The following is a 24,909-nucleotide window of genomic DNA, read 5'->3' as shown; positions in this document are numbered from 1 at the left end:
GGAAAGAGGACTTGAGACTTAGGCCCAGCACACATGGTGAAACGCAACTGCAACTGCTAGTTAATTTTGAGTTTCATTTGAGTTTATGCCATAGATACCTTTGAGAGACAACACACGTCGCAACTAGTTTGGAACCGGTTTCAACTCAAAATTAACTACTGATCTTACTGATCGCTAAAACTACAAACACGTAAAAGAGATGTTAAGTTACTTTCGTCATTTCTCCTCGTTCTATGTCCGTACCACTATAATATATTCAAGCGATTCACAGTTCCTCAGTAGATCTGCTGTTCTTGCAAATCCAAGTTACTTATGCCGGATTTGACAGATAGGTGGCGCTACAACTGTGCATCGCTCGAATCGCAAATACGTAAGCATCATTTTGCGTAAAATTTCTCTTACTAACCTCCCATTTCCGCAGGCTCCAACGGCAAGTACTGGCACGCGGACAGCGAAGCGGTCTCCTGCGACGCGGACTCGCCCCAGAGCTTCACGCTGGAGCTGCGCGAGCCCACGCGCCTCGCCATCCGCGCCGCCGACTCGAGGGAGTACCTGGCCGCCGTCAAGAACGGCAACTTCCGCCTCGCCGGCACCGACCTCGCTGCTGCCACGCAGTGGGAGTATTAGGGGGGGACAAAGGGGGGCACGGGTCACGGGGTAAAACGATGGCGTCAGCGGCGTGTTACGCTTACGTTTATGGAACCGTATCCTAGGTAAAATAGACTAGGTAACTATACCTACTCATCTTTATAGGATGCCTAAAGTTTCTGGACGGTCGCTGCGATGACGCTGACGTTTTGTTCCATAAATCGGGCCACTGCTCACATTATCTTCCAATAGATCGTTTTCCGTATTTTTGTAATTAAACTTTCACACGTGGAGGTTAGGTTTGGGGAAGACAGGCGGCGCCATTTTGATTTTTAAGGCGCCCAAGATGGCGGCCTCCGAACGACCCAAACGGCTGATTCTGGGAGAATCCGCTGGAATGGCTTTGATGAATAAAATGTAGTTGAAAATGGGAATGTCAGTCAATGTAGGTAAAGCATTGTCCTCAAACATTTCAGCAATAAAAATGTGTTTCAAAATGGCGCGCGTGTGGTCCCGACTTGCATTTAGTATGGTTAAGGTATTTATCGCGCGGTGTAGTGCGAATGTGATCAATAAGGAAATATCGCTTCACTATACATATTATTTCATAATCATAGTTTATTTACTTAGAAGATCTGCCGTCGCTTTTATTTTGTATCTTCAATCGCAACGCTATTTATTTGACACAAATTATGATCAGGAATTTATTTAATTGGTATTTATGGATTATTGGATATTGTAGTATCTAGTCGATGGGTTCATGCTATGTTTCTCTGCACCATGTTGACATCACCGTCTAGTGGTAGTGACTGCGGAACAACAAATGACGATCAGTTTATGTTAAGAAAGGGATTGACGCAATACCAGACAAGTGCAGCTTATATTTTTTTAATCGGTTTTAAAGCAATGTTGTCCCAAATATCCCAATACATTGCTTAATATTTAAGTAAAAATTGCACTAAGTCTGGCTTGAACTAATTTTAATGAACGTGTAAGCTAGTTAGGTTACTATAAGTTACATTCAAGTTAGAATAAGCGTGTACGAGCTGCTTCCGAGGCCCATGTTGTATAATCGTCCATTCCATGCTTCTAGTGTAAAAACAATTTGACAAAATCTTTTTTACATTTTTATACGAAGACAATTTTTTGTACTGGTGCATTTAATATTTTGTATATAAGTAATGGAAACTTGTCTTGCGGATACTCTGGGTTATGTACTTACAAAGGAAGCGAAGTTTTTTAAAAATATACTGAACGAATGAACAAAATATTGTTTATTAAGGAATTTTCTACGCAAACATGCCGATACTGAAATTATTATTTGTACGATAATGTCTTTGTAAACTATTTATGAATAAATTATAATCATATATTGTAAAATGCTGGTTGTTTTATTTCAAAGTTAAAGAATAAGGGTTGCTTCAAAATGAAACGCTGTGTTATTGAAAAATTTATATACTTTTTAATTAAATAGTTACATTAATCTTTACAGTATCTCCCTAGCTAGTGACACATTAGATTAGCATCGATGCATTTTATTGGTCAAAAATAATATATTAAAATAATTTATCTACATAACTGATAAACAAATCAATAACCATTTGAACCGGCTAAGTTAATAATAATAATAAAGCAAAAATATGAACTCCAATGTTGCCAGTTGCACAGTGCTGTTACTAAACTCGTATATCTAAGTAACTGGCAACACTCACAGTCCACAAACTAATCAATCATACATAATATAATTTACCTTACCGCGATTCAATACTAATAATGAGGGTTGTAAAAATAATCAATAATAAGTAAGTATACAATACACACACATATAAAAATGGAATATTTTGTACGCAACAAACATACACACGGAAAGCGTGGGGCCGTGGCTGGTGGCGAATACTTGTACACGGACAGACAGACAGACAGACACGTGTCCTCAGTGGATCAATCCTAATGGACGTCATTAGTGAAAATAGCTAACGAATTAATATCAATATCCACCATTCAATTCGTCTGTCCGATAGATGCTTTATGATCTGACGTCTACAACTATATCCTCAGAACTCAGGGTCGAAGCGCAAGGCGGCTTGTGACAATCAATATTAAATTTAACCCTAAAATGCACGGGCGGTGACGCAAAATGACAAAAATACAAAACTGGTGTTCTAAGGCACGATTACAACAACTTGAGACCGCTTCATAAAACGTTGGACGTGGATGGCGAAGACTGCGAATTTTAATCCAACGTTGCGATGATAGCCTTGCTCCTTGAGGGGTCATTAACTATGGACTTTCGTAAGCAACGTTGGACAAACGTTGCGTTGTTATGCTCAAGCTGGACACAGCATAAGCAGACGGCAGTGGACGTGAGCACCTCGAGCATAACAACGTAAACATGTAGTTACACAGAATAAAAATTGTTGAGTATTTATTTTGCAGTCTCCATCCAAGTTTACCCTTATAATATTGAGGACCTATTGGACGAAAATCAGTGGTTGCACGATACTTTGTAGACTGCACCTTAGTTTTCAATAATCAAGGACTGTTTTTGCTTGTAAATTGTACAGTCGGGAGGAACCCAGTGTGTGAGCGGCTACGCAATATTGCAAACCAATTAGTGGGCTCCAAAATTATGCTCTACAGCGTTTAAGATCTGGGCCCTTGTACCTTATTAGTGGTCTTACAAGGCATCCTTTTTATGGTGGTCTATCATCAGTGATGTTGAAATACCTTTTCAAACGTCACGTTTTACCCAAAGTTTAGTAAATTAACACATCCCGGGCCACTTCACTATACTAATAGGAAAGAGTTAACTATCATAATATTGCTGTAAAATTTGTACACTTTTATCTGATATTTTATGAAGATTTATCACTAGTAGGGTCAAAGATTAATTAGTAAAAGGTAGACGTCGGTGGCCCGGGAACGGTTCGGAACTATTTATTGTGATACATCGAATACTTTACTCTAGAATTTTGTGCGCGCTCAATACGTGAAAATCGATACTTAGTCTAGTCGAAGGATTCTCCTTATTGTGATGTGGTTACGTTTACAAAGCTTCAAATGTCACATGTTGAGCGCACATAAATTGACTAAATTTTCCTATCTCACAGCTTCTTACCCAGTCTATGTAAAAATTCGCGCCTTTTTACTTTATCTCAATAATTTTATTAAACTAACTGCCTATTTTTTTATCAATAATTATCGTGTTTTGTCAACCTACCACCACGTAATACACAATAGTAAATTTTAGAGTCCATTTATTGTTACTTTTCATTATAAATAATAAATTTAAGCATTTCCCTCACGTTAAGATACAAAATTGTATTTTTAATTTTAATATTACGTTACCAGTGTCCGTGAAAGAGAAGTTAGTAATGAAATAAATCAGGAATCACTTACATTAATTGTTCTGGATTAGTGAGAAATCTGAATAGATTCGGCGTCCGACACTTAGCTATAGATCACATGCCCACATGGACGGGCGGCGTGCAAGAAGCAACATGTGACGAACTGTGACGGAGCTACGGACACAGCCATACACTCCACCGACACACGATACGATAGAGAACCTTACACCAATCTTACTGACAAATATAAAGCGTTATTCTTTTACAACCTAAATTACATGTAATAGACTGCTAATTACCATAGGTATTTTAGTATTACTCTTATCTTTTCTCCATTTAGAAAACTGTTCGGCCACATACATGTATAGCGCCATCTAGCGAGTAATTTCACAATAAGGTTCTCTACAACGTAACCTTTGTATGGACACACTTTGTTCCCCGGTGCGGTGTTGGATTGTGGTCCGTGTGCCGGTGCAGGAGGGTCGATATTGCGGTGGCTGTGGCGTGCGGGCCGTGATGCTCGGGTGAAGGGGCGCAGGGCTGGCCTGATTAGCCTGCGGATTTCAAATAGTGTGGTGTTAACCTAACAGTTAAACTAACTTATTATACCATTTTCCAGGGGCAAAGACATGGGTGACACTTTAAAATTTTCCATTTAACGCATGAATACTATTGCAAAATCTGTCATTTTATTGAGAACGACCACAGATAATATATATTTCTTGAGTACACACTTTGGTAAAATGGAACGTACTAGAGACGGGACACATCAAAGTCGACGTTCTGAAATCGATAAAATATTGGAATTTTTTACATTGTATTATAGTAAGTAGGTATACAGGGTGTTGCAAAAAGGGTATACTATGCCGAAACCTACATGTGCAGCATGTTATATCTAAGCCCGAAACTGAAATCAGAATTTGAAAATTCGCGAAAAAAAAATTTCATTTTCCATAGGTTTCGGCTTAGTATACCAATTTTGCAACACCCTGTATAGTATTTCTTACTTACTTTCTCATCAACAGCTTTAAAACAAACTATGATGTTTTTAATCAGAGGCAGAGTGCATATCTCTCTCATGCTGCCTCTCAGAATAATGACAATTTTAATATATTTTATTAATAATCTACCTTCATGTAGTTCATCGATATCCTTCGTATAATTTGAGAAAAGTTTAATTTGATAGATTGTTTGCAAGATGAACTGATCATCAATGTCGGTGTTTAATCTGACACATACAAATTGACCCGTACAAATATCGATAGGTACAAGTCGATAGAATTTTACTCTCGAACATCTCTAAAACTGCCAAACTCAAAACGTCATGAAAACGTCCCCCATATCATTGGTTCTGGAAAATGGTATAGGGCTAGCTTGCACCAAATATTAAATCAATTCGAATGTATCACAGTCTTGCTTTAACAGTAATATACCATCAAAGATTGAATTTGATTTAATATTTGGTGCAAGCTAGCCTAAGTCCTGTGGTGGTGTTTAGGGGCTGAGCCTTGCGATTAGATAAGAATCACAAGGGACTTTTACCACACTTTTTTTAACGCACCCTCGAAAAGGTCGCGTATGTTTTAGGTCAAAATAGGAAAGTTCAGTTTGCGATTTGTGAGTGACTGTCTTTTGGAGGAGAATAGACTCTGAGTCTATGCGTGACATTTCTACACATCAACAGCCTATGTCAACCCACTGCAGGGTATAGGCCTCCTCCACGTATAATAACCGGTAAATAAATAATTAACTAAATTACCGGTATCGCGCTAGGACAGGAAGGGGTTGGGCGTGTGGCGCGGCGGCGCGGGGCTCCAGGCGGGCTCGCGGGGCGCGGCCCACGCGGCGTCGCCGGGGAACACGCCCAGCTGCTGCTGCTTGATCTCGTTCATTGTGAGCCGCGCTGCTGGCTGCTGGAAGGATGCAGAGAAATAAGTTAGCTTTTGGATAGGTTTCAGGCTTTGCGTGTCAAGAAAAATATTCTAATTTGTGTTGCAAGGGTATAATAATCTTGCCAGTGACTCTCAGTAGCTGACTGACTAGGGTACACAGGCCCTATTAAAGGCATAGAAATTTTCGTGCACCAAAGAAGAAATAAAAGAGGAATACTACTGGCTTTAACAGCTAGTTACACCATAGATAGAAGTTTGTAAAAAATACGTTCAGAAAATGTTATATTTATACGATGAATAAAAACATTCTTTCATAGGTATTTCACGCATAAATGCTCCACGTGGCAAATCAGATCGCCACGATAGCCAGATAAAAGAGGAATATCCAACTAACCATAGGTATTTCACGCGTATACTCCACGTGGCAAATAAAAAGAGGAATATCCAACTAACCGGCGGCGCGGCGAACATCTGCTGCGGCGGCTCCACGGCGAAGGGGTTGGGCGCGAAGGCGTCGGCCGCCGCCGGCTTCATCAGGTTGTCCAGATTGACCAGTGACGAGTTCTCTCCGAGGAAGTGCGATGGGGACTTCTTGACCGCGCCGGTGGCGGGCGCCGGCGTCGATGATGATGGCTTGTTGTTTAGGGCGTCTCCTGGAGAGATAAATATATCTTTAGGTAGTGTTTAGATAGATAGATAGATAGAGTACTCTTTATTTGTGCACCAAGAAATGATTAACAATTTTACATAGACACTTAACTAGGGTACAAAAGGCAGTCTTATCGCTTATAGCGATCTCTTCCAGACAACCTTTGTTTACTTGCTTTTCGCGGGATTTTTGAGGAATATCGGGATAGAAATGAGCTTATATCCGGTTCGAAGGACGATAAAAGGGCTAAGTGGCCTGGATCACTGGTGGAAGCTATGTTCATTGATGAAGAAATCTAAATACTGAAATAATTACAGGGATGAAAAATTGTGACATCTATTGAAAGCATTTACAACTATACCACTCACATATAAAAAAGCGTTTTATAACGTAATAACTGTCCTCTACTATTAGAGCCATATTTTTCTTATACAATCTACCAACTATACAGTCATATACAACGATATAGATACGCCTAGTGCGGAATTTGCAGATGAAACCACTGTAAACATGTTTTATAGAAATAAATACTATTTCACTTTTACTTTAATTTTACTATCCTTGTTGCTTACCTAGTGCGAGGGGGGTGAGGTCGAAGGGGTCGGGCTCGGGCGCGGTGGTGCCGTTGCTGCGCGGCCGCTGCGACAGCGCGTCGAACTGCTCCAGCTCCGAGGATGGGGACGACATCGCGCTCAGCGGGGACTTGCTGTTCATCTGGAGTAGAAGGGATATATTAAATAAAGAACAAGTTATGTGATACCTTTTTGAGTCGTGTGTCATTGCAAGATGATCGGTATTATTATTGCATTATAATACCGTCATCGTCACTGATTTAGCATACGGCGGAATTTAAACACGCAGACGACGAGCGTAGCACCTAAGCACACGTGGCGATCTACTGCGCGTATAGACACATCTATACAGACCATTCCCTCTGCTCCTATTCTGTTCTTATGTACGCTCGTTTGTTTTGCTTCAAACACATGCGTGTTACATGCGTGGATTAGTAACATCAATGCAAACGCAGCAATTAGCGTCTCTGCCTTCGACGTGGCGCATACGTAAAACGCTCGTCTTCTTCGCGTTTAAAATACCCTGTATGATATTGGCTCTAAAGTAGTTACATAAGAATTAGCTACCTGACTTTATGATAACCTGTCTAAACTCTCTTATTACTTGTAGTTGTTCTCTGTGTGTACTTACATGTGCGAGCGGCGCCCAGGGGTCGGGCGGCGGCGCGGCGGGCGCCCAGGGGTCGTGCGCGGGGCTGCCCACGCCCGACCACGTGTCCGCCGCTGTCTCCTGTAATGTTACACATAGGATATCAGTATATAAAAGGTTCTTCTATTACCAGTTTACAAACAATGAAAGGTGGATCGTTGTTTTAGATTGAGGAAGTTATCGGTCCAGGGTAATTAATGCCTCGGTGAATGGCAGATATTTTGGGCGGCATTTACTGTAAGGATTTATATCAAGATAAATGTGCAGACTATCAGTGATGTCTAGCGTAGTAAAGTTATTAATAAAGTATTGACAAGGTCATGACATGATATTATTAAAACGCTAAGGGTGAATTCGTCCAAACATCACGTTACACGAGAATAACTATACCGGAATTAAAATTATACGCGAGTAAATATCTAGGATAAGTACATTTGCATTCTACCAAGTTATACCATGATTAAATTGAATGAACGAGGAACGAAACTGTAATGCAACTAAAATAAAAATAGCTGCATTTCAAAGCATGCAATAGAAATGACATGCCAACTTAGTTTGAATGGATTATAAAAGTATGAAATTGTTTATGTTTTAATATTTTATTCGCTGTTGTTATTCTGAGACTTTGCCTTTTAACGTGCTTTTGTTTATGTTTTGACAGATGTGTTTATATGTCATAATGACGGTTTTCTAATCAGCTGATGTGCTGCCGCCATTACAAAATTACTCTCGGATAAGCTCGTTACACGGTCAATTTTGGCGGTATAACATTTTATTCTTGGGATAAGCTAGTTATCTTGGTTTCAGGTTTGGTAGAATGCAAAATCTGCTTACTCGCGAGTAACTGGTACTTTACTCGTGAGTAAAAAGTTACTCGACGTTGGCCGAATCCGCCCTTAGAGTGAATTCGTCCAAACATCACGTTACACGAGAATAACTATACCGGGATTAAAATTATACGCGAGTAAATATCTAGGATAAGTACATTTGCATTCTACCAAGTTATACCATGATTAAATTGAATGAACGAGGAACGAAACTGTAATGCAACTAAAATAAAAATAGCTGCGTTTCAATTATCAGTTGTCCGACACCCATAACACAGGTTCTGCCTAGCTTGGGGTGGGATGACCGTGTGTGAGATGTCCCCACATATTTATTTATTTATTTTTCGATGATATGCGATTGCCAAACCTCACATTTGATTGACTGAGTAGCAAGTAGGTGTTTATTCAGAGTGATTGTGTTAGAGGGAAGTAAATACAAGACAGTATAGATCTAGCATCCTACGTCACAGCCTACGACACACGTCTTACCATCGGCTCCGAGAATATGCCGAAATCCAGTTGCAAGTCCTCAAAATACAATTACATCATTGTAAAATATATTTTATAAAAAGGCCACATAATATATATACACATTTTTTATTATAATTCGTTAGTATTATTAGCTACTTTTTTGGAAGACTATATGATATCCAAGAGATTGCTAATTTGTTTTAATTAAATTGTTTATGGTCATAAAAAGCTCAAGGAGAAATATTGTTGTGTGATGATGACGATGATAAAGAGAGTTGCCAGCCGGTCTTACCACGACCGACACATTAGGCAATCAATATTTGTCAAACATCTGAAACAAACTATGTCAGTTTTGACACATTAGGAGGTTGTTTGAGGATCATTGATTGCTAGTATGGTGGTACGGTACAGTCCTGCATCCAGTAACAATACGCACCTGTATGGGCGGCGGGCGGCTGCTGGGCAGGCCCCAGGGGTCGAGCGCGGAGGCGGCGGCGGGTGCGGGCGGGCCCAGGTTCACATCCAGCAAGTCTAGGAGGTGCGACTGCGGCTCAGACTTCTTCGGCTTTTCTGGTTCTCTGTGGGAGATATGGGCTGGTGTTGAGAGATGAATGAATTTTGTAGGACATATCTAGATTATGTTGTACTGGAATTCAGAGCATCTCAGGAATAATAATCAGGAACAATAGTGAATTGTGCTACTTTTATGAGATAATAAATCCAAAAACAACATACAATATACATATATATTCAAAAGCTACTCGACAAAAGTCTACCAACTCATGTAAGTACATCACTAACTGAATTACATGCTTGTCCGTCCAATCTGGTAACCAGTTGTTGACAATAGCTTCATCATCAGGGTTGCCACTTCCAAAGTACTGGTCTATATCAGTGAAACCTTCAATGGTGACTCCGACAGGATAATCACTGAAGGCGCTTTCTGGTGGGATCCAGTCGTCGCAGTAAGATTGGTGATGGAATGGATTCACTTCCTCTGGGATGGTGGGTTGGGTTTTACGGAGCTTCTGAAGGCGCGCCCATTCTCTGAGTCTGGCATCGGGAATAAAAGGTGAGGACAGGTCTAGGGTAAGGTTGGGGGAGATTCGGATCGAAGAATCGCTGTGTATATAGATACCTAAGGCAAGTAGGTTCCTAGACAAGTAAAATTTATACTTGCTCTTCTTAGCGTGTCTGGTGAACACTAAAGCCATGAAAGGATTAGCCAGTCAGATTAGCGCCAATCTGCCCTGACTGCACCAACAGTTGATACGTCACTCGCAGTCTCTCTTTCCATGCACCGCCACGTGACGTCACCTACAACTCGCGGCTCGTGTGACGTCACTACAGCAGTGCGGCGCTACTCACTGCAGGTCGTGCTGCGACTGGCTGATGGCGAGCTGCAGGCGCACGTCGTCGGAGCGGCGCCGGCGCTCGTCGCGCTCCGCCTCCTCGCGGCTCATGGCCAGCGCCAGCTGCAGCTGCAGCTCCTCCTCGCCCGCCGTCAGCGGCCGCGCCAGCTCCGTCTCGCGCGCGCCCGCCCACTCACCGCCGCTGCCCGAGCCGCTGCTCAGCTGGAAACACACAAAAATAAAAGTAAGTAAAAAAAAGTATTTTATGAATCAATGTTTATGATGATGGAGTGTTGCGGAGTGAAGCCGTTAGATGGAGAGAGCTGTGAGGGATAGAATATCTATCGTTCTTTGTATCGGCGAGGCCTATTTCCAACAGTGGATGATCAAAATGATCATTGGCTTCTGATGATTGGATGGTATACAGACAGAGTTATTCTATCCATACACTTCAAATTCAGATTGGCTTCAACATACATTGATAAAGATTTGTATAAAATAATGGGCTGCAGCTGAAAACATTGCTGCACACGTTTATCTGATAAATCTGGTAATTGATAAACATTTATCTTCAACGACGTACAGAAATATATTAACAGGAAAGTGGCGATAAAAACTAGAAACAAATCTTTTATACAAAATATAGTGCCACAAACTTATCTGTTCCGGTGACAGCTCAAATAAATCTCTAATATTTCTTAATTCTATAAGATTTTAAGTTTGCTCGTATTGTTATTTCGCTCTTGCGGTGTTAATAAACCCATCTAATGTTTTAAAATATACAATTCATTAGTAAGTAATGAGATATGGATCAATTTAGTTCGCTGTCACCGGAACAGATAAGTTTGTGGCACTATACTTTGCAGTTGAGAACTTGATGTAAGCAAAGTCAAATTATGGTAAATCCCTTGTCCGCTTTGTGCGAATCGCTGCTTGGCCTACAGTGGCCTATCTCCGGCCTACAGTGGCCTACCTCCGGCCTACGTCCACTCACCGCGGGGAAGGTGGGGCTGCTGGCCGTGTCCAGTGCGCCATCACTACCGAAGGCGCTGGCGCTCTGTGCGAACCGCTGCTTGGCCTTCAACGCCCGTGCTCGCTCGTTCTTGAGTCGCTCGTCGTCTTTCAGCAGATTTACTAGCTGCTTGGCCTTCTCGCGCACGTTTAGACCTGAAAAAATAGGTAAATTGGGTCTTTAACTTTATTTTCACACCGCATGGAATAGGGTTTGACCGTACATCGCAAGGAAAACCAAGATGCACAAAGGAACTTGACACTACAATGTCAATTTTAAATCAATAGCTTCTGCTTTTTATAGTGTCAACAAACACAGGAGCCGGAGATATAGGATTAAAGAGTATGAAAACATTGAGGTAGGTCATTTATTTCCGATGTATAACTGTTGATTTCCAAAGAAGTCTTAAATAAAATTATGTGAATGAAACAGGAATACATAATGTCAACAATCGATCTTCGATGAAGCTATAAAAACCAATTGAATTTTAATGAATGTTAAATACGACTTCAATTTCACCGTAGTTAGATAATCAAGTGGGAATGTCGCAACGTATTGGCTAATTAGCGCGTGATACCATTGATACAGACCAACCTGAATATGTGTCGAGGCTGATTGCTGTATAATGTCGTCGGATTATGCAGTGTCTGCATGTTTGTTTGCGAAAATACTCAATTAACCATTTCGAAATCGAAAAGCTCTAAAATTTCTCACCCGTTCCTTGTCAGGAAGCGAAGTTTTTATGAGTCACACTATGTGGGTAAGAGGAAGCTTTTGGACAGGAAAATGTTGCAGTTAGGATTGTTTTCGTAGCACAATATTGGTACGGTCAAAGATATACACTTAACTAGTCAAACGCACTTTTCACTGCTTTCATTTTTTACGGTTTGTTAACTATTTACATAGTTTGACAAGGTACAAAACTGTACAGCTATTTATAAAGCTGTCCACACAGCAGCGGCGGTGGTAAACTAAACGTACCCTGGTCTTTCCCCTCTTCCATGTACTGGAAGTCCTTCAGTGTGTGTATCGCGTAGATGTTCTCCTTGCATTGCATTGCGACCTGTAGATAGACAGACTCATTTATATTTTATATAATTAAAGAAAAATATATTTGACATACTATTTCGGGTTCCGTAGCAGCAAAATTACAGTTAAATCAACCTATCTCAAAAACTATAAGAGATACTTTGATCAAACCAAAAATCGATGAAAGAGTTAATTAGCATGCATCACCTCTATTTTTTTTAGAATTTTATACCCCGTAGTTATAAAAATAGAGGGGGGGGGACATACTTTTTACGACTTTGAGAGCTGATATCTCAAAAACCGTTCACTTTAAGAAAAATGTTTTTTAGAAAACTTTATATCATTTTAAAAGACCTTTCCATTGATACCCCACACGGGTATGTACATCGAAAAAAAAATTTCATCCCTCAGTTACATGTATGGGGGGCCCCACCCCCAATTCTTTTTTTTACTATTTAGTGTCATATTTTTGTAGCGGTTCATACAACACATATTCCCATCAAATTTCATCACTGTAGTACTTATAGTTTCCGAGTAAATCGGCTGTGACAGACGGACAGACGGACATGACGAAACTATAAGGGTTCCGTTTTTGCCATTTTGGCTACGGAACCCTAAAAACCAGGAAATAATACAATACAAAACAAAAAATAACATCAGAAGTTGCTATCCAGAGCTTCAAAAGGGCACCAACTCAGCATGTGCGACAATAAGGCGCTGGTTTTCAGCTGGCGATTTTGACATAATCAAAAGTAACAATCTGTCAAAATCGTTTGAAAGTAACTACCAGTTATAGATAGATAGAGTTATAGAAACTGGGAGTCAGACAGTCATTGGTAGTCGGGTTGGTTCATTTACATAGGCATGCATTAGAAGTTGTCAATGACAGTCCAAAGTGTTCACAGCATTTGATAAATACATTCATAACTTAGGTTAGAATTTTTAAAAAATATCTACATGAGACGGTTTTTTAAATATGAAGTGTAAATAATACAATATGCCATGATTTAGCAAAGTTTACGTAGGATAACAGATGACTCAATTTTATCTGATAAAAGTTTGCGATTAATTTTGGGTTCCGTTATCAATGTTATTTATGGTAGGTAAGATGACGCACAATTTTGACGTAAAATTCTTTGTAAAAACTGTTTTAAGAGAAAATAAATATTGTATTTACTCTTGAAGCAATTTAAATACATCATCATGATCAGCTAATAACCATCCACTGTTGGAATCACACTCTGCCAAAGTCACATAAATATAATATAACTTTACCGGATTACATAGCCGAATCAGTGTAGCACAGTATCATGATACCAAGTCTTGTGTTATGAATGACATACCCTCCACTAGCTTCCCAACTACCCACAGACTGCAGAACAACCACACAACCAACCTTCTCACTGCCAGTCTTAATCAGATACTCCATGAGCACGAGCGCCTTGTACACATGCCGCCAGTTCTTGCCGTGGTCGTTGAGGCGCTTCCAGATCATCTGCATGATCTCCGTGAAGGCCATCACGTTGTACGTGAGGTCGGCGATCTCCGCCATCAGCGTGCTGGACGGGCCCCATGGGTCGTTTGAGGTTGCCTCGCGCACTTTTACCTGGGAAAAGGTAGGGTCGAAGGACCATTTTGTGGTGAGGAACACGCGGCTGTCATATGCCGAGTTGCAGAAAGGAACTAATGTCAAGACAAGTATGTTTTTAATATTTATAGGTAAACAATAAGCTGACACAAGGGCATCACACGGATGTGTGCCCTGGGCGGGATTCTGGATGATGAAAGGATTAACCAGTTAGATAAGTAAATTGTCAGTTGAGCTTCCCAGGGAGCGCCAGAGCCAATGAAAAAACTCGAGGTGAGATCGGAAAGTAGGCAGAGATCTCATCCGTAGATGAAAAATCTCTTGATACGTAGGTAGAACGATGTAAGAGATAGTTGAGATACTGACCTGGGCATCGGAGTAGTTGTGCGCGAGGTTCTTAATATTCCTTCTTATGCCCGCCACGTTGACTTGCATATCGTCCCGGTTACGGGGCATCTGCAACGTCCACACATCAACATTAACTATTGAGCAACTAAACAAGAAATATGAAACATGCAATCTCGCTTGGAGGAGGCTTTTTAAAGTCTCATGAATGCATTTGTACATTGATAACATTTCTAATTTACACAAATAGCTTTATTTCAATTTCATTATAAGGAAATGGGTATCTACCTACATGAATACGAGCTAACAGTAATACAGTTCAGTAAAAAAACTAAAAGAATAGCCGATTTAATAAATAAGATGCAGGTTTAGGGGGGTATCGATTTGCGAAAGTAGGTCTTAAAGATTATTGTTTGTTAACTAAGGAAATGCAGAGGAGATGAAAGGAACACAATATTGTAATCTAAAGCCTAAAACATAAAACTTGAAATTTATGAATAACAAAGAGAAGATTACACACACACACTAACAATATCAACATTCGCTATTTTTCATATTTCAATACGATAAAAATATGTAAAAGTTTTCTACATTTTAATACATAGGATAGGACTTGCAGGGTTACCAACACAACTAACTAACAAGGATATGCGCGGGGCGTGATGGTGTGATGACCTTACGACGTTTGTTCAAGGAAAATGGCTATAAATTCCTTAATAAATCGTCAACTTAGCCACAAGGTGAGAAAAGCTGTTTTATAGCTTCCTTCCTCTTAGGCTAGTTTCTGAGTATATTTTTAAACACACATAGGAAAGGCTCATCCAAAAGTAAGTACTAGATCTACAATGATTATTGATCAATTAATTGAACCCTGGATATTAGCTGCTTTCGTCACAACGTAGGTGCGGCGGTTAACTGTATATCCGCCCTATAAAAGAAGGTAAGTTACTTGAGTGATTCACTTCGTATGAATTAGTTTAATCGCTGTAGAAGCCAAATTGCTAAAACGAGTAATTTGTTTTCGTCAAAGAGTTATTTTTGGATTTCGACGTCTTTGTGTCTCGTCTGCCTTGAACTCCGTACAAACATTTAGAAGATACCAGTAAGTATCAGAGGTTTATTAGGATCGTTCATTCTATTCACAAATCTGATGACGCTATAACAATCCCTGATTTTCTATGTACATTTCATACAAGGGCAAACGTTTGACTTTTACAGCATAGGATTCGGAATCGGTTTGAATAATTTGCATAGCCCAGCCGACTTATTCATTGTCTTACAAGTTTAAGATTAACAAAGACAAAAGCGAAGCATTTCGGTGAACGAAAACAGTTAGTAAACAAAGAAAGCCGCGTGCTCTTAGACCGATATTTTTAGACGGGTGTTGAACCGCCACCGCCGCGGGATCAGTCGCGGCGCCAAAACACAATTATGTAGCATCATGACCTTCGTCCACAACTAAATTATTGATACAACACTCCGAAACGGTCAACGACCTACATTTAGACGAGCCTGTAGATAAAACTGTTTATTCTTGGAGACAACAACAGTTGTTCTAATCGGCGAATCAGGATTACTTTTAGAAGGTCAACGAATGCTTTGTGTTACACACGATAAAAATATATGTGTTTGCCGATAGCATCCACCTTAGCAAACGAAATTTAATTTTATCTAACAACACTGAAATTGTTTTGTTTAATAATGATGTCTGAGGAATTCCTGATGATAATATGATAAATAAAAGGAGTCCAACTAATACAGTACAAAAAACACTCAAACATTCATGAATTATATGATATAGGTATAGGCAGTACTTATAGGTATAACACATTTACAGATGCATGAAGAGGAGTCACTATCCAAAGCGTAAGACTGTAATTCAGCTATTCACTAATTGAATTAAACCTAATGTTTACGAAGTTCATAGTGTTAACGTAGGATCAAACAGAAGTGCCGATTGATAAGTTTCGTCGCATCGAGCAACCTTCGTCGGTGAGAGGGAAGGTCGATTCTACAAAGCACATCGAAAGGTCTCGAATCAGGGAGCAGCACTAACTCGACAGGTACTAAGTCACTAAGCCGAAAATTAATAGGATTCCATGTTTCACAGGTTTCCGTCGGGTTTCACTTACTTTGCTCATTTTTATGTCTGTTTTTTATTGCTAAAGCGATGCTTTCCCCTGCCAGCGCTGAAGGAAACAGTAAGCATACAGTATGTTAGTTGTTTACTAAAAGGTAGTCATTATTGATTCGATTACTTCATTTCATTAATATTAATATACTATTAATTGGCAATAACAATATAATTACTACGGCAGTTTTTTACGATAACGAAAGAGATAGCTGTAATTGCGTGAACACACTGGTACTACAAACAATTAGCATAAAAAATATTAATTACTTATGCTGTTATTACATCAATAACACACATAATTATTAAAATCTATCATGTTGTAACCACATAATAAATAGGTACATGTTATACTTAACATTAACAAATATTAATTTAACACATGACAAAATAGATGTAACATTGATGACAAAGTATCCTAAACTAAGGAAGCATTAGAAGCTAATACTAACCGAAAAAGCGCAGCTATCCATTAGTACGACCTAAGTCACTAGAAGCACTAGTCCTCACTCTACACCGCACAGCAGGCACTTAGACTTGCGCGTCTAGTCTACCTACAGTCTAGGCTACAACTAGCAGGCTTAGCGCGGAAGCCCCGTAACTTCACACAACAAACACATCTACGCAAACTGAGCACGATAATTATGTGGAGCAGTGCTATGACGCTACCCAAGTTTAGCACTGAGAAACTATTCAGTTGCGAGACAGGGAAGGCGTAGCTGAGTATACAATAACTTTAATTGTTTATACAGAGTGTAGTGACAATGACAAAGTTGCACATAGGGGGAAAATCGAACAGCTAGGAGAGGTGGAATAAAGGCTGATCACAACCACGCCTGAGTCACAAAGATTATGTGTGAACAATCCACCTTGGCGTGACATTTCCTGAGTGAAATGGAATCTTTATTGAACACAGTCCGATAGAGGCGAGGGTCAGAGTTCAGGGCATTTATTGGCTCCACCAGGCAGCGAGGTAGTTGTGGCTATTTTCACTCGTTTGGCCCTTCCACGTGCTTATGGTCGGACGATCGATTACGAAGGCCTTGAAGGTTTACTTATTACCATTTACCACCGGCTAGCGTAAGAATCGATTTAGATTAGAACTATTTACAGGTAAGGTTCATGTAAACATCATGTTAGAAAGTCATTTTCAGCTACGGGACTGAAACCTAAACCTTCTTTTGCTTATGTAGTGTTGACCTCTTCGCAAATTAAACGTAAGTGCCTACCTGCTATTGAGGACATTACCTTTCTCATAGAATATATTAGAAACACACAATATTTCTTGTTGTTGGCTTAGTTGTTTGCCAAAACGTTAATAAATGTAAGGTAACAAAGAGTTTGATACAAACATGTTGATAAGATGATAAATGATAAAGAACGGTGCGTGGTGGTTTGGAAGCAAGACGATGAACTTTGTCAATGATAATGTGGTTTTACTCTTCAGACTAGGAAGGATACGCTTGCAGTTCAGTCACTCTAGTCTGCATATTATTATTATGTACGGTGGCCTTCGCCTAAAAGTATAAAGGCGGAGTTTTTAAAATAGCGATCTCAAGCTCAAATGCTGCTCAAGCACATCCACATAAACACCACTGCTACACACATCACACACAACACGTCCCCGGATTTATAACAGACTAGCAGTTCCCGCGCGCTTCGCTTCGCCTTAAAAAGTTTTCCCGTGGGAATTCCGGGATAAAAAGTAGCCTATGTTCTTTCCCAAGGTCTAGACCATATGTGTACCAAATTTCATTCAAATCCGTTCAGTAGTTTTGGCGTGAAAGAGTAACAGACAGACAGACAGACAGACAGACACAGTTACTTTCACATTTATAATATTAGTTAGGATGAAGCTGGTCCCTTCATCATCAGGTATACTTTTAAGCGCAGGCCACCGTACCACCTACCATAAATACCTGAGTTCTGTCAAGTTCATTTAGAGTGCAAAAGATTTCAAGTAAGGCCAATTTCAGATAAGCGATCAAAACCATACACTTCTGAACAACAAGACGTACATGACTGCCACTTCTTTAACTTTCACTAGTTAAGTGTTATCTTGTTCGCTATCATCTAACATCCAATTATTATTTAGTTTACAATTTTGAAAAGTTAAGAGCTCGAAACTCATATCAATTACGGTACCATAAAATGTATAGAGGCGGAATGATTGCCAAAAAATAAATTAGATATCCATACAAAAACAGTGGATTCAATGGGATTGAACTGTTATCTCTATCGGAACACATTTTCCAGGTATGCAGGGAAAGTTAATCATATGCCACCTTAGTTATCGTGCAAGTATTTTACGTTCATGAGTTTCATGTCATGAGTAAATGTGAGCATACATGGTATATACACTCGCGAGCAACCAAATCGACTCAAGCCTTCACGGCGCACATATACATTGATTTTCCTAAAACGATAAATGGTAAATATAAAAGTGATATGTCATTCGAAAGCTGAAGAATTAGGCTTTCAATTAAGATCAATACCATAAAAAAAAACTAAGCGCAGATTTAATGACGCATTTTAATTGCCCGTCAGTGTTAATTACCTCATTAGGAATCCACGCCTTGCGCTACCTGATCCCGCTATAAAACCTTTCCACATCCGGTGTACCTTATCAGTCGCTTGTTGCAAGTTGACCGGTACACATCTCGTTGCATTGTATTCCTTGTTTTCGCAAACCCATGGATACCACACCAGAAGAAGCTGCTCAAGTTGTTGCCTTGCTGCAACAAGGGTTAAGTCAGCGAGCAGTCGCTGCCCAGCTCCACTTGAGCCAGTCTGCTGTATCCCGAGTATACAGACGGTTCCAAGAGACTGGTGCCTTCAATCGAAGACCAAGAACGGGCCGCCACCGCTGCACTTCAGAGAGAGACGACCGCTTCATTAAATAAATAAATAAATATAAATATGTGGGGACATCTCACACACGGCCATCCGACCCCAAGCTAGGCAGAACCTGTGTTATGGGTGTCAGACAGCTGATATATCTACACAAATACATAGATAGATACATACTAAATATAAATATCTACACCCAAGACCCGAGAACAAATATCTGTGTTTAAACAAATATCTGCCCCAGCCGGGAATCGAACCCGGGACCTTCGGCTCAGTAGTCAGGGTCACTAACCACTACGCCATTCGGTCGTCAAATGTCTCAACCTCGCTGCGCAATCGACACCTTACGGGCGTTGATGTGCAGCAAGAACTGAGACGTGTACGACAAGTGGCTGTCAGCGAGTGGACAGTGAGAAGACGCTTGAAGGAAGCCAACTTGACACCAAAAAGACCTGCATCAGGCCCCAAATTGACTGCAGGCCACCGACAAGCGCGTCTTCAGTTTGCTCGAGAGCATCTCGATTGGAGCATTGCGCAATGGCGGTCGGTCCTGTTTACTGATGAGTGCAGAGTGTGTCTGCATGGCAGTGACAGGAGAGGCCGGGTCTACCGGCGTCCGGGGGAACGATTTGCCCAATGTTGTTTCGCTGAAACAGTAGCATATGGCGGCGGTTCCTGCATGATGTGGGCTGGTATTTCTCTAGAGGGAAAAACCGCACTTGTTTTCGTGCCTGGAGGCGGCCGAGGAGGCGGGTTAACAGCTGATCGGTACATCACCGACATTCTACTCGGTCATGTTGTGCCCTATGCAGAATTTGTCGGTGAAGACTTCGTGCTAATGCACGACAATGCCCGCTGCCACACGGCACGAGTCAGTCGGCAGTTTCTGAGAGAGAAGGAATTGCGCACGATGGACTGGCCTGCGCTCAGTCCTGACCTGAATCCCATCGAACACTTATGGGACGAGCTCAAAAGAAGAGTTCGGGCCAGGAATCCAGTCCCTGCAAGCGTGGACGAGCTGAAGACAGCTTTATTAGAGGAGTGGGACGGCATTCCTCAGGAAACTGTCAAAAAGTTGATAAGGTCTATGAGAAACAGGCTGCAGGCTGTAATTAGGGCAAGAGGGGGCAATACAAAGTATTGATTTAAATAAATAAATTTTTATCTTAACATTTTTTGTTTAATTTGTATAATACGATACCCATACCCTTTTTTCCTAAATTCCCGTTTTTCCTACAATTGCGTTCAGACATCATTTATTTCAAAAATGATGAATGGATTTCAATAATAATGATATCAAATTAAAGCTGACATCTTAAGCTTTTAAATGACATATCATTTTTATTATTTCTATTCATAATTTTACTTGTATTAATGTATGTTTGCGCCGTCAAGGCTTGAGTCGATTTGGTTGCTCGCGAGTGTATATGTATACATATAAGGTCACACGGTCAGTCACTCCATTATGAATTAGATTCGCCAACACGATCGAGTGGAAAGCGTGTGTTATGGCGATGACCGCAAAGCCTAATTGTTAAATAGACACGCTAGGAAAGAGGTATACAAACGAATTTAGGCAACAATCGTTGCATGTACAGCAGATGGCTTTCGTGAGGATCCATAGGAATTTCAGGATACAGTTTTTTTGGTAATTTGTTTCTGTTCACATAAATAGAACATTTCGAGTTAAATATTCTATACTTTACTAAAAATAGGTTGCTGTATTGCTGAATCATTCAGGCACGGCAAATTCTCATAATTAAAAAACAATAACCGAAATCTGTAATCATTTATGTTTGATATTGTTAGTTCTGCTACAATAACCCAGTAAACAAAAAGGCAAAACGGAACCGGAATGTCAAAAAAAAAAACTATTCAAAACATTGTCCGGGAAGTGCTCGGTGCGATCAGCTGATTCTCATGACAACTGACGGTACACGGGGCAAGGCCACTGACCCCGCCACGCGTGGACTATGAGCAGGTGACGACTAGAGGAGGCACTGTACTCATACTGCACTGAGGAAGAAGAGCATGATTTCCCGCTATCAGCAAGGTATATAAACGTATATGTACATTGTACATAGTAATTTGTTTATTTCCTCTCGGGTATGCAAAAAACATACTCTTTGATAGGTAAATCAATCCCTAGTTTAATCGCCGTAAGCATGGTCGCCGTCTCACGAATATTGGATCAAAAGAAACGCGATCGACTAGTGTGGCTTCGCAGTGTTGAAATAAATTATATTGTTTGTTTAGACTCTGACTCGGTGACCTTAGCATGGGGCTTCAAATACTGAAGGTATGGTTTTTTAAGTTAGCCAAAGGTTGAGTGTGTTGAGTGACCAATAACTTATGACTATGCAAACAAATCGAAGTCCACAATGACTAGTCATGGTACATGAAAGATGAATCACATAGGCCAGCATTTTTTCGCAGTAAATATCTGGATGACTGTTGACAGAACATGGTTCCTTAATTTTACTTAGTACACTTTGATTGCGTTCAAGCTAGAGGAGGTTACGCATACAAGTAATTAATTAACAAGAACCGTGGCATAATCATAGAAATGCTAGTCTTAGTTAGACCAACGTAAAACAGGATTGCATGGGAAATAATTTAAGTACATCATTGTGGCGGCAATTTAGTTTACCCCTATCACAAATCGACACGTAAAAATTATGACTATTATGTATGTATGTATGGAGTTAGTATGTGAGCTGTTTGACCCCACCGGCCGAACTAATTTAGTCTTCGACCGCGATCCTCGCTTTGCGACCTTCAAACTACGTGTTGGTACACTCCAAACGATGACCTCTGCTTGGAGAGACTAACTTCATTTTAGAGGATTTATTTACACCCATTTCGCTTATTTACGATGCACACGAGACATCTACTGGAATGGCAGGGGCGAGGGTGGGGCGAGCGCTCGTAGGGTTTCCCGCTATTTCATTACCTACTAAAAGTCAGTAGACGTGTATGAATACTATGAATCATAGCTTTTCAAGGAATTGTTTGTCGAATTCAACTATACATAATACATAATTATTCACGTGTTCCATACAGCGATCGTGATAATGGCGATTCGCAGTTTAGCATACGGACCCTTATGGAACTAGCGCTACTTAGTATTTTCATATTGTTTCTCTGCACGCTTTATTGTTACTTCTGCCGGTTTCTGATTTTGTTAAAGAAAAAAAAAACTGGTAATATAGGGATTGAGGGTAAATATTTTCTCGCTAAACAGCATAACGAAAATTGGTCCTCAAATAATTACTGAGTGGTAGTTTCATCAGAAAATCAATAGCTGTTTTAATGTTATTAAGTTATTAGGAAATTCAAGGTCCCTAACCTAATAAAGTAACCTCGACTCTTACTAGCTCAGATATTAGCTACTTTTGATATTTGCAGCTTGCTTCTTGTTCTGATTTCAGAAGTTTTGGTAACTCATTAATCTTATCACAACACCATAGTTAAATTATCATTTTTATTTATATTACATGTATCATATATATATACTAGTGTGAAAGTTCGTATACCCTTCTTTTACAGCAACACAGAATATTTTTATGATGTGTTTAGTGTGGAGATTGTTGGGGGAAGTCAATTGTGAGGCTTTTTTTAACCAAGACTTCCTACAGCAAAGAGTGTGAAATGTAGTTAAGTACAGTTTAAGTCACAATATCACTCAATATAAGAATTCATGTTCCATGGTAGGTATTGGTTATTTACTTCTATATTTATAAATATTGCTTTACTGCATGAGCATATAGGATATAAATGTTTGTTGTTATCGAAGGTAGGCATACTTATTACAATAGCTTCAATTTTTCAATAAATATAATGATGGCATATTCATGAAGGTCTTTATATAATTGAAGTAAACATAAGATATCTTTAAATAAAGCAATGACATACTGTATGATGAGATTGTGTTTCCGGCTGCTAGTTGAGAAGCTGCCTATTCCGCAACCATTTAAATGAAACAAACAAGAAACATATATTACAAAAATACCCATTAACCAAACATTATGATTTCATAAATGAAGTAAGTAGAAATATTTTCCAGTAGGGTGAGGAAGTACAACTTTTTAATTATATTAAGGTTAGGGAATATTCATCTCATGAAGAAGAGTTTTGCGAGATGCATAAAGGATAGGATCTCTCATCCTGGCATGTACCAATGGGTTCTTTAGAAACAAGGAATTTAATTACAAATTATATTACTAATACCACCTATCCCCTACTAGCACAATATAGAATGTAAGTGTTTTGCACTTTTGATACAATTATAAGAAACGGTCATGTGATAAGTTTTCGGTCAACAAAAAGTGTCTACAATAGATTGTACTGGAACACTGCATTCAACCTTCATGGCTCATACTTAAATACAATTATTTGAGGCAAGCAACTGCTTTAACATTGAGTTAGAGACAACTAATGGCTAAAAAATATTGATATCTGAATGGCTCTTGTTAGAGGTAAGAAGATGCACTATACTAATTCATTCACTCAACAATAGGATGCCTTATCATCTAATCAATGTATTACATGTTATACATTCTAGAAACAAATCAACATTCTTTGCAGACAAAAAATTAGGAGATTACCGAGGTAAAGGGCACTCACCAAATATTATGATAGTTGATAAACAAACAAATTAATATTGACTGGTTCTAAATCAGAAGCACTATGACACAGTTGATACACAAGCAAGTCAGCAGTCAGTAAATAGCAATACACATTAATAAACCCAGCTAGCTGATACCGCACTATCACTGATAAACATTATCACTATCAGAGCCAGCTCTAAGCACTAAGGTTCTTGCACTCAACTACACATTGACGTCATTTACAATTTGGAATCACAATGTCTTTGAACAACTCTGAATGATCGTAATCGGAGACTCGCGAACTTTTACTACGCCAATGCTCACTCATCGTACTCATCATACTGCCGATCTATCTTAACCTGTAACATCTCAATCTGCACAGGTCTCAGTGGACCCAACGAGCGAGTAACTGTTATTTGGTCCAATTGCTACATAGGAAAGAGTTAGTGACGGGCAAATATTTGATGCAACATCAAAACTTACCAAATAGCAGCGATGAACTCCTTAGTTAAAATATTCCTTAATCAGACTTATTTGGGTAAATAGTTATCACACATTATACTGCTATCGCTACGCAATAGATTATTGCACAGTTTACTGATAAATTTTGTTTAATTCCTGTCTAAACAAAACACTTTTTGACGAATTGACAAATATCATTTCATTTGTGACCAAATCAACATGTCCTCCAACAGAACATCCGGTCAAAGTCATACTTTTTAATATAATATTTTCAGTAATCACGTATTAAACTAAGCTACTAAAAATCGTTAGTTGATAAACAAAAACTTACCTTAAATTAATTTTATATTACACTGTTAAATAACACTTTCTACACCTCATTAACAACAAAAAGTATTGTAAATAGCAGCTTTTTTCCTGCCGATAGAACGTAACTTGACTTACTAAATAGCTGTCAAAAACCCAGTCAATGAGTCTGTCAGATATTGCCACAGATTATATTTGGCTTGATATACACAGTCGAAGTAGGTGAGTG

At 39.6% G+C, this 24,909-nt stretch overlaps 2 protein-coding genes across 10 annotated transcripts in view; one reads left to right on the top strand and one right to left on the bottom strand.

Annotated features, from left to right (window-relative positions):
• Positions 1–682, top strand: part of LOC105383184 (protein singed) — a 33,575-nt gene extending 32,893 nt beyond the window's left edge. For both annotated transcript variants that reach the window (XM_048627028.1, XM_038108922.2), the window contains one exon: positions 422–682. In XM_048627028.1, coding sequence (XP_048482985.1) covers positions 422–627 — 206 coding nt within the window. In that variant the 3' untranslated portion in view covers positions 628–682. The remainder of the gene's footprint in view (positions 1–421) is intronic.
• A 3,146-nt stretch (positions 683–3,828) lies between these two features.
• Positions 3,829–24,840, bottom strand: LOC105383185 (epsin-1). Of its 8 annotated transcripts, none has more exons than XM_048627036.1 (13): positions 24,396–24,594; positions 23,218–23,260; positions 14,343–14,432; positions 13,785–13,994; positions 12,341–12,422; positions 11,342–11,514; positions 10,364–10,569; positions 9,432–9,573; positions 7,680–7,778; positions 7,049–7,190; positions 6,281–6,480; positions 5,695–5,848; positions 3,829–4,489 (listed from the first exon to the last, which is right to left on the bottom strand). In XM_048627036.1, exons 3-12 carry the CDS (start codon positions 14,430–14,432, stop codon positions 5,705–5,707), a joined length of 1,488 nt encoding a protein of 495 aa, XP_048482993.1. In that variant the 5' UTR covers positions 23,218–23,260; positions 24,396–24,594; the 3' UTR covers positions 3,829–4,489; positions 5,695–5,704. The 8 variants fall into 8 exon arrangements, with proteins under 8 accessions (XP_048482993.1, XP_048482992.1, XP_048482994.1 ...); XM_048627035.1 differs by lacking the exon at positions 24,396–24,594 and adding an exon at positions 23,929–24,294; XM_048627037.1 differs by lacking the exons at positions 23,218–23,260; positions 24,396–24,594 and adding an exon at positions 24,706–24,840.
• Positions 24,841–24,909: the final 69 nt, after the last annotated feature.

Source organism: Plutella xylostella, chromosome 17, assembly GCF_932276165.1.
Source record: "Plutella xylostella chromosome 17, ilPluXylo3.1, whole genome shotgun sequence".
Taxonomy (NCBI): Eukaryota; Metazoa; Arthropoda; class Insecta; order Lepidoptera; family Plutellidae; genus Plutella; species Plutella xylostella.
The sequence above is the reverse complement of the archived record's forward strand: the minus strand, read 5'-3'. Positions and strand labels throughout refer to the sequence as shown.

Coding starts and splice junctions, on each gene's coding strand:
- LOC105383185 (XM_048627029.1), bottom strand. CDS start 16,925: ATGGATAGCTGCGCTTTTTCG. Junction 12,423..13,784: donor TTAAGACTGGCAGTGAGAAG/GTTGGTTGTGTG, acceptor GTCTATCTACAG/GTCGCAATGCAATGCAAGGA. Junction 9,574..10,363: donor CAGTCGCAGCACGACCTGCA/GTGAGTAGCGCC, acceptor TATCTCCCACAG/AGAACCAGAAAAGCCGAAGA.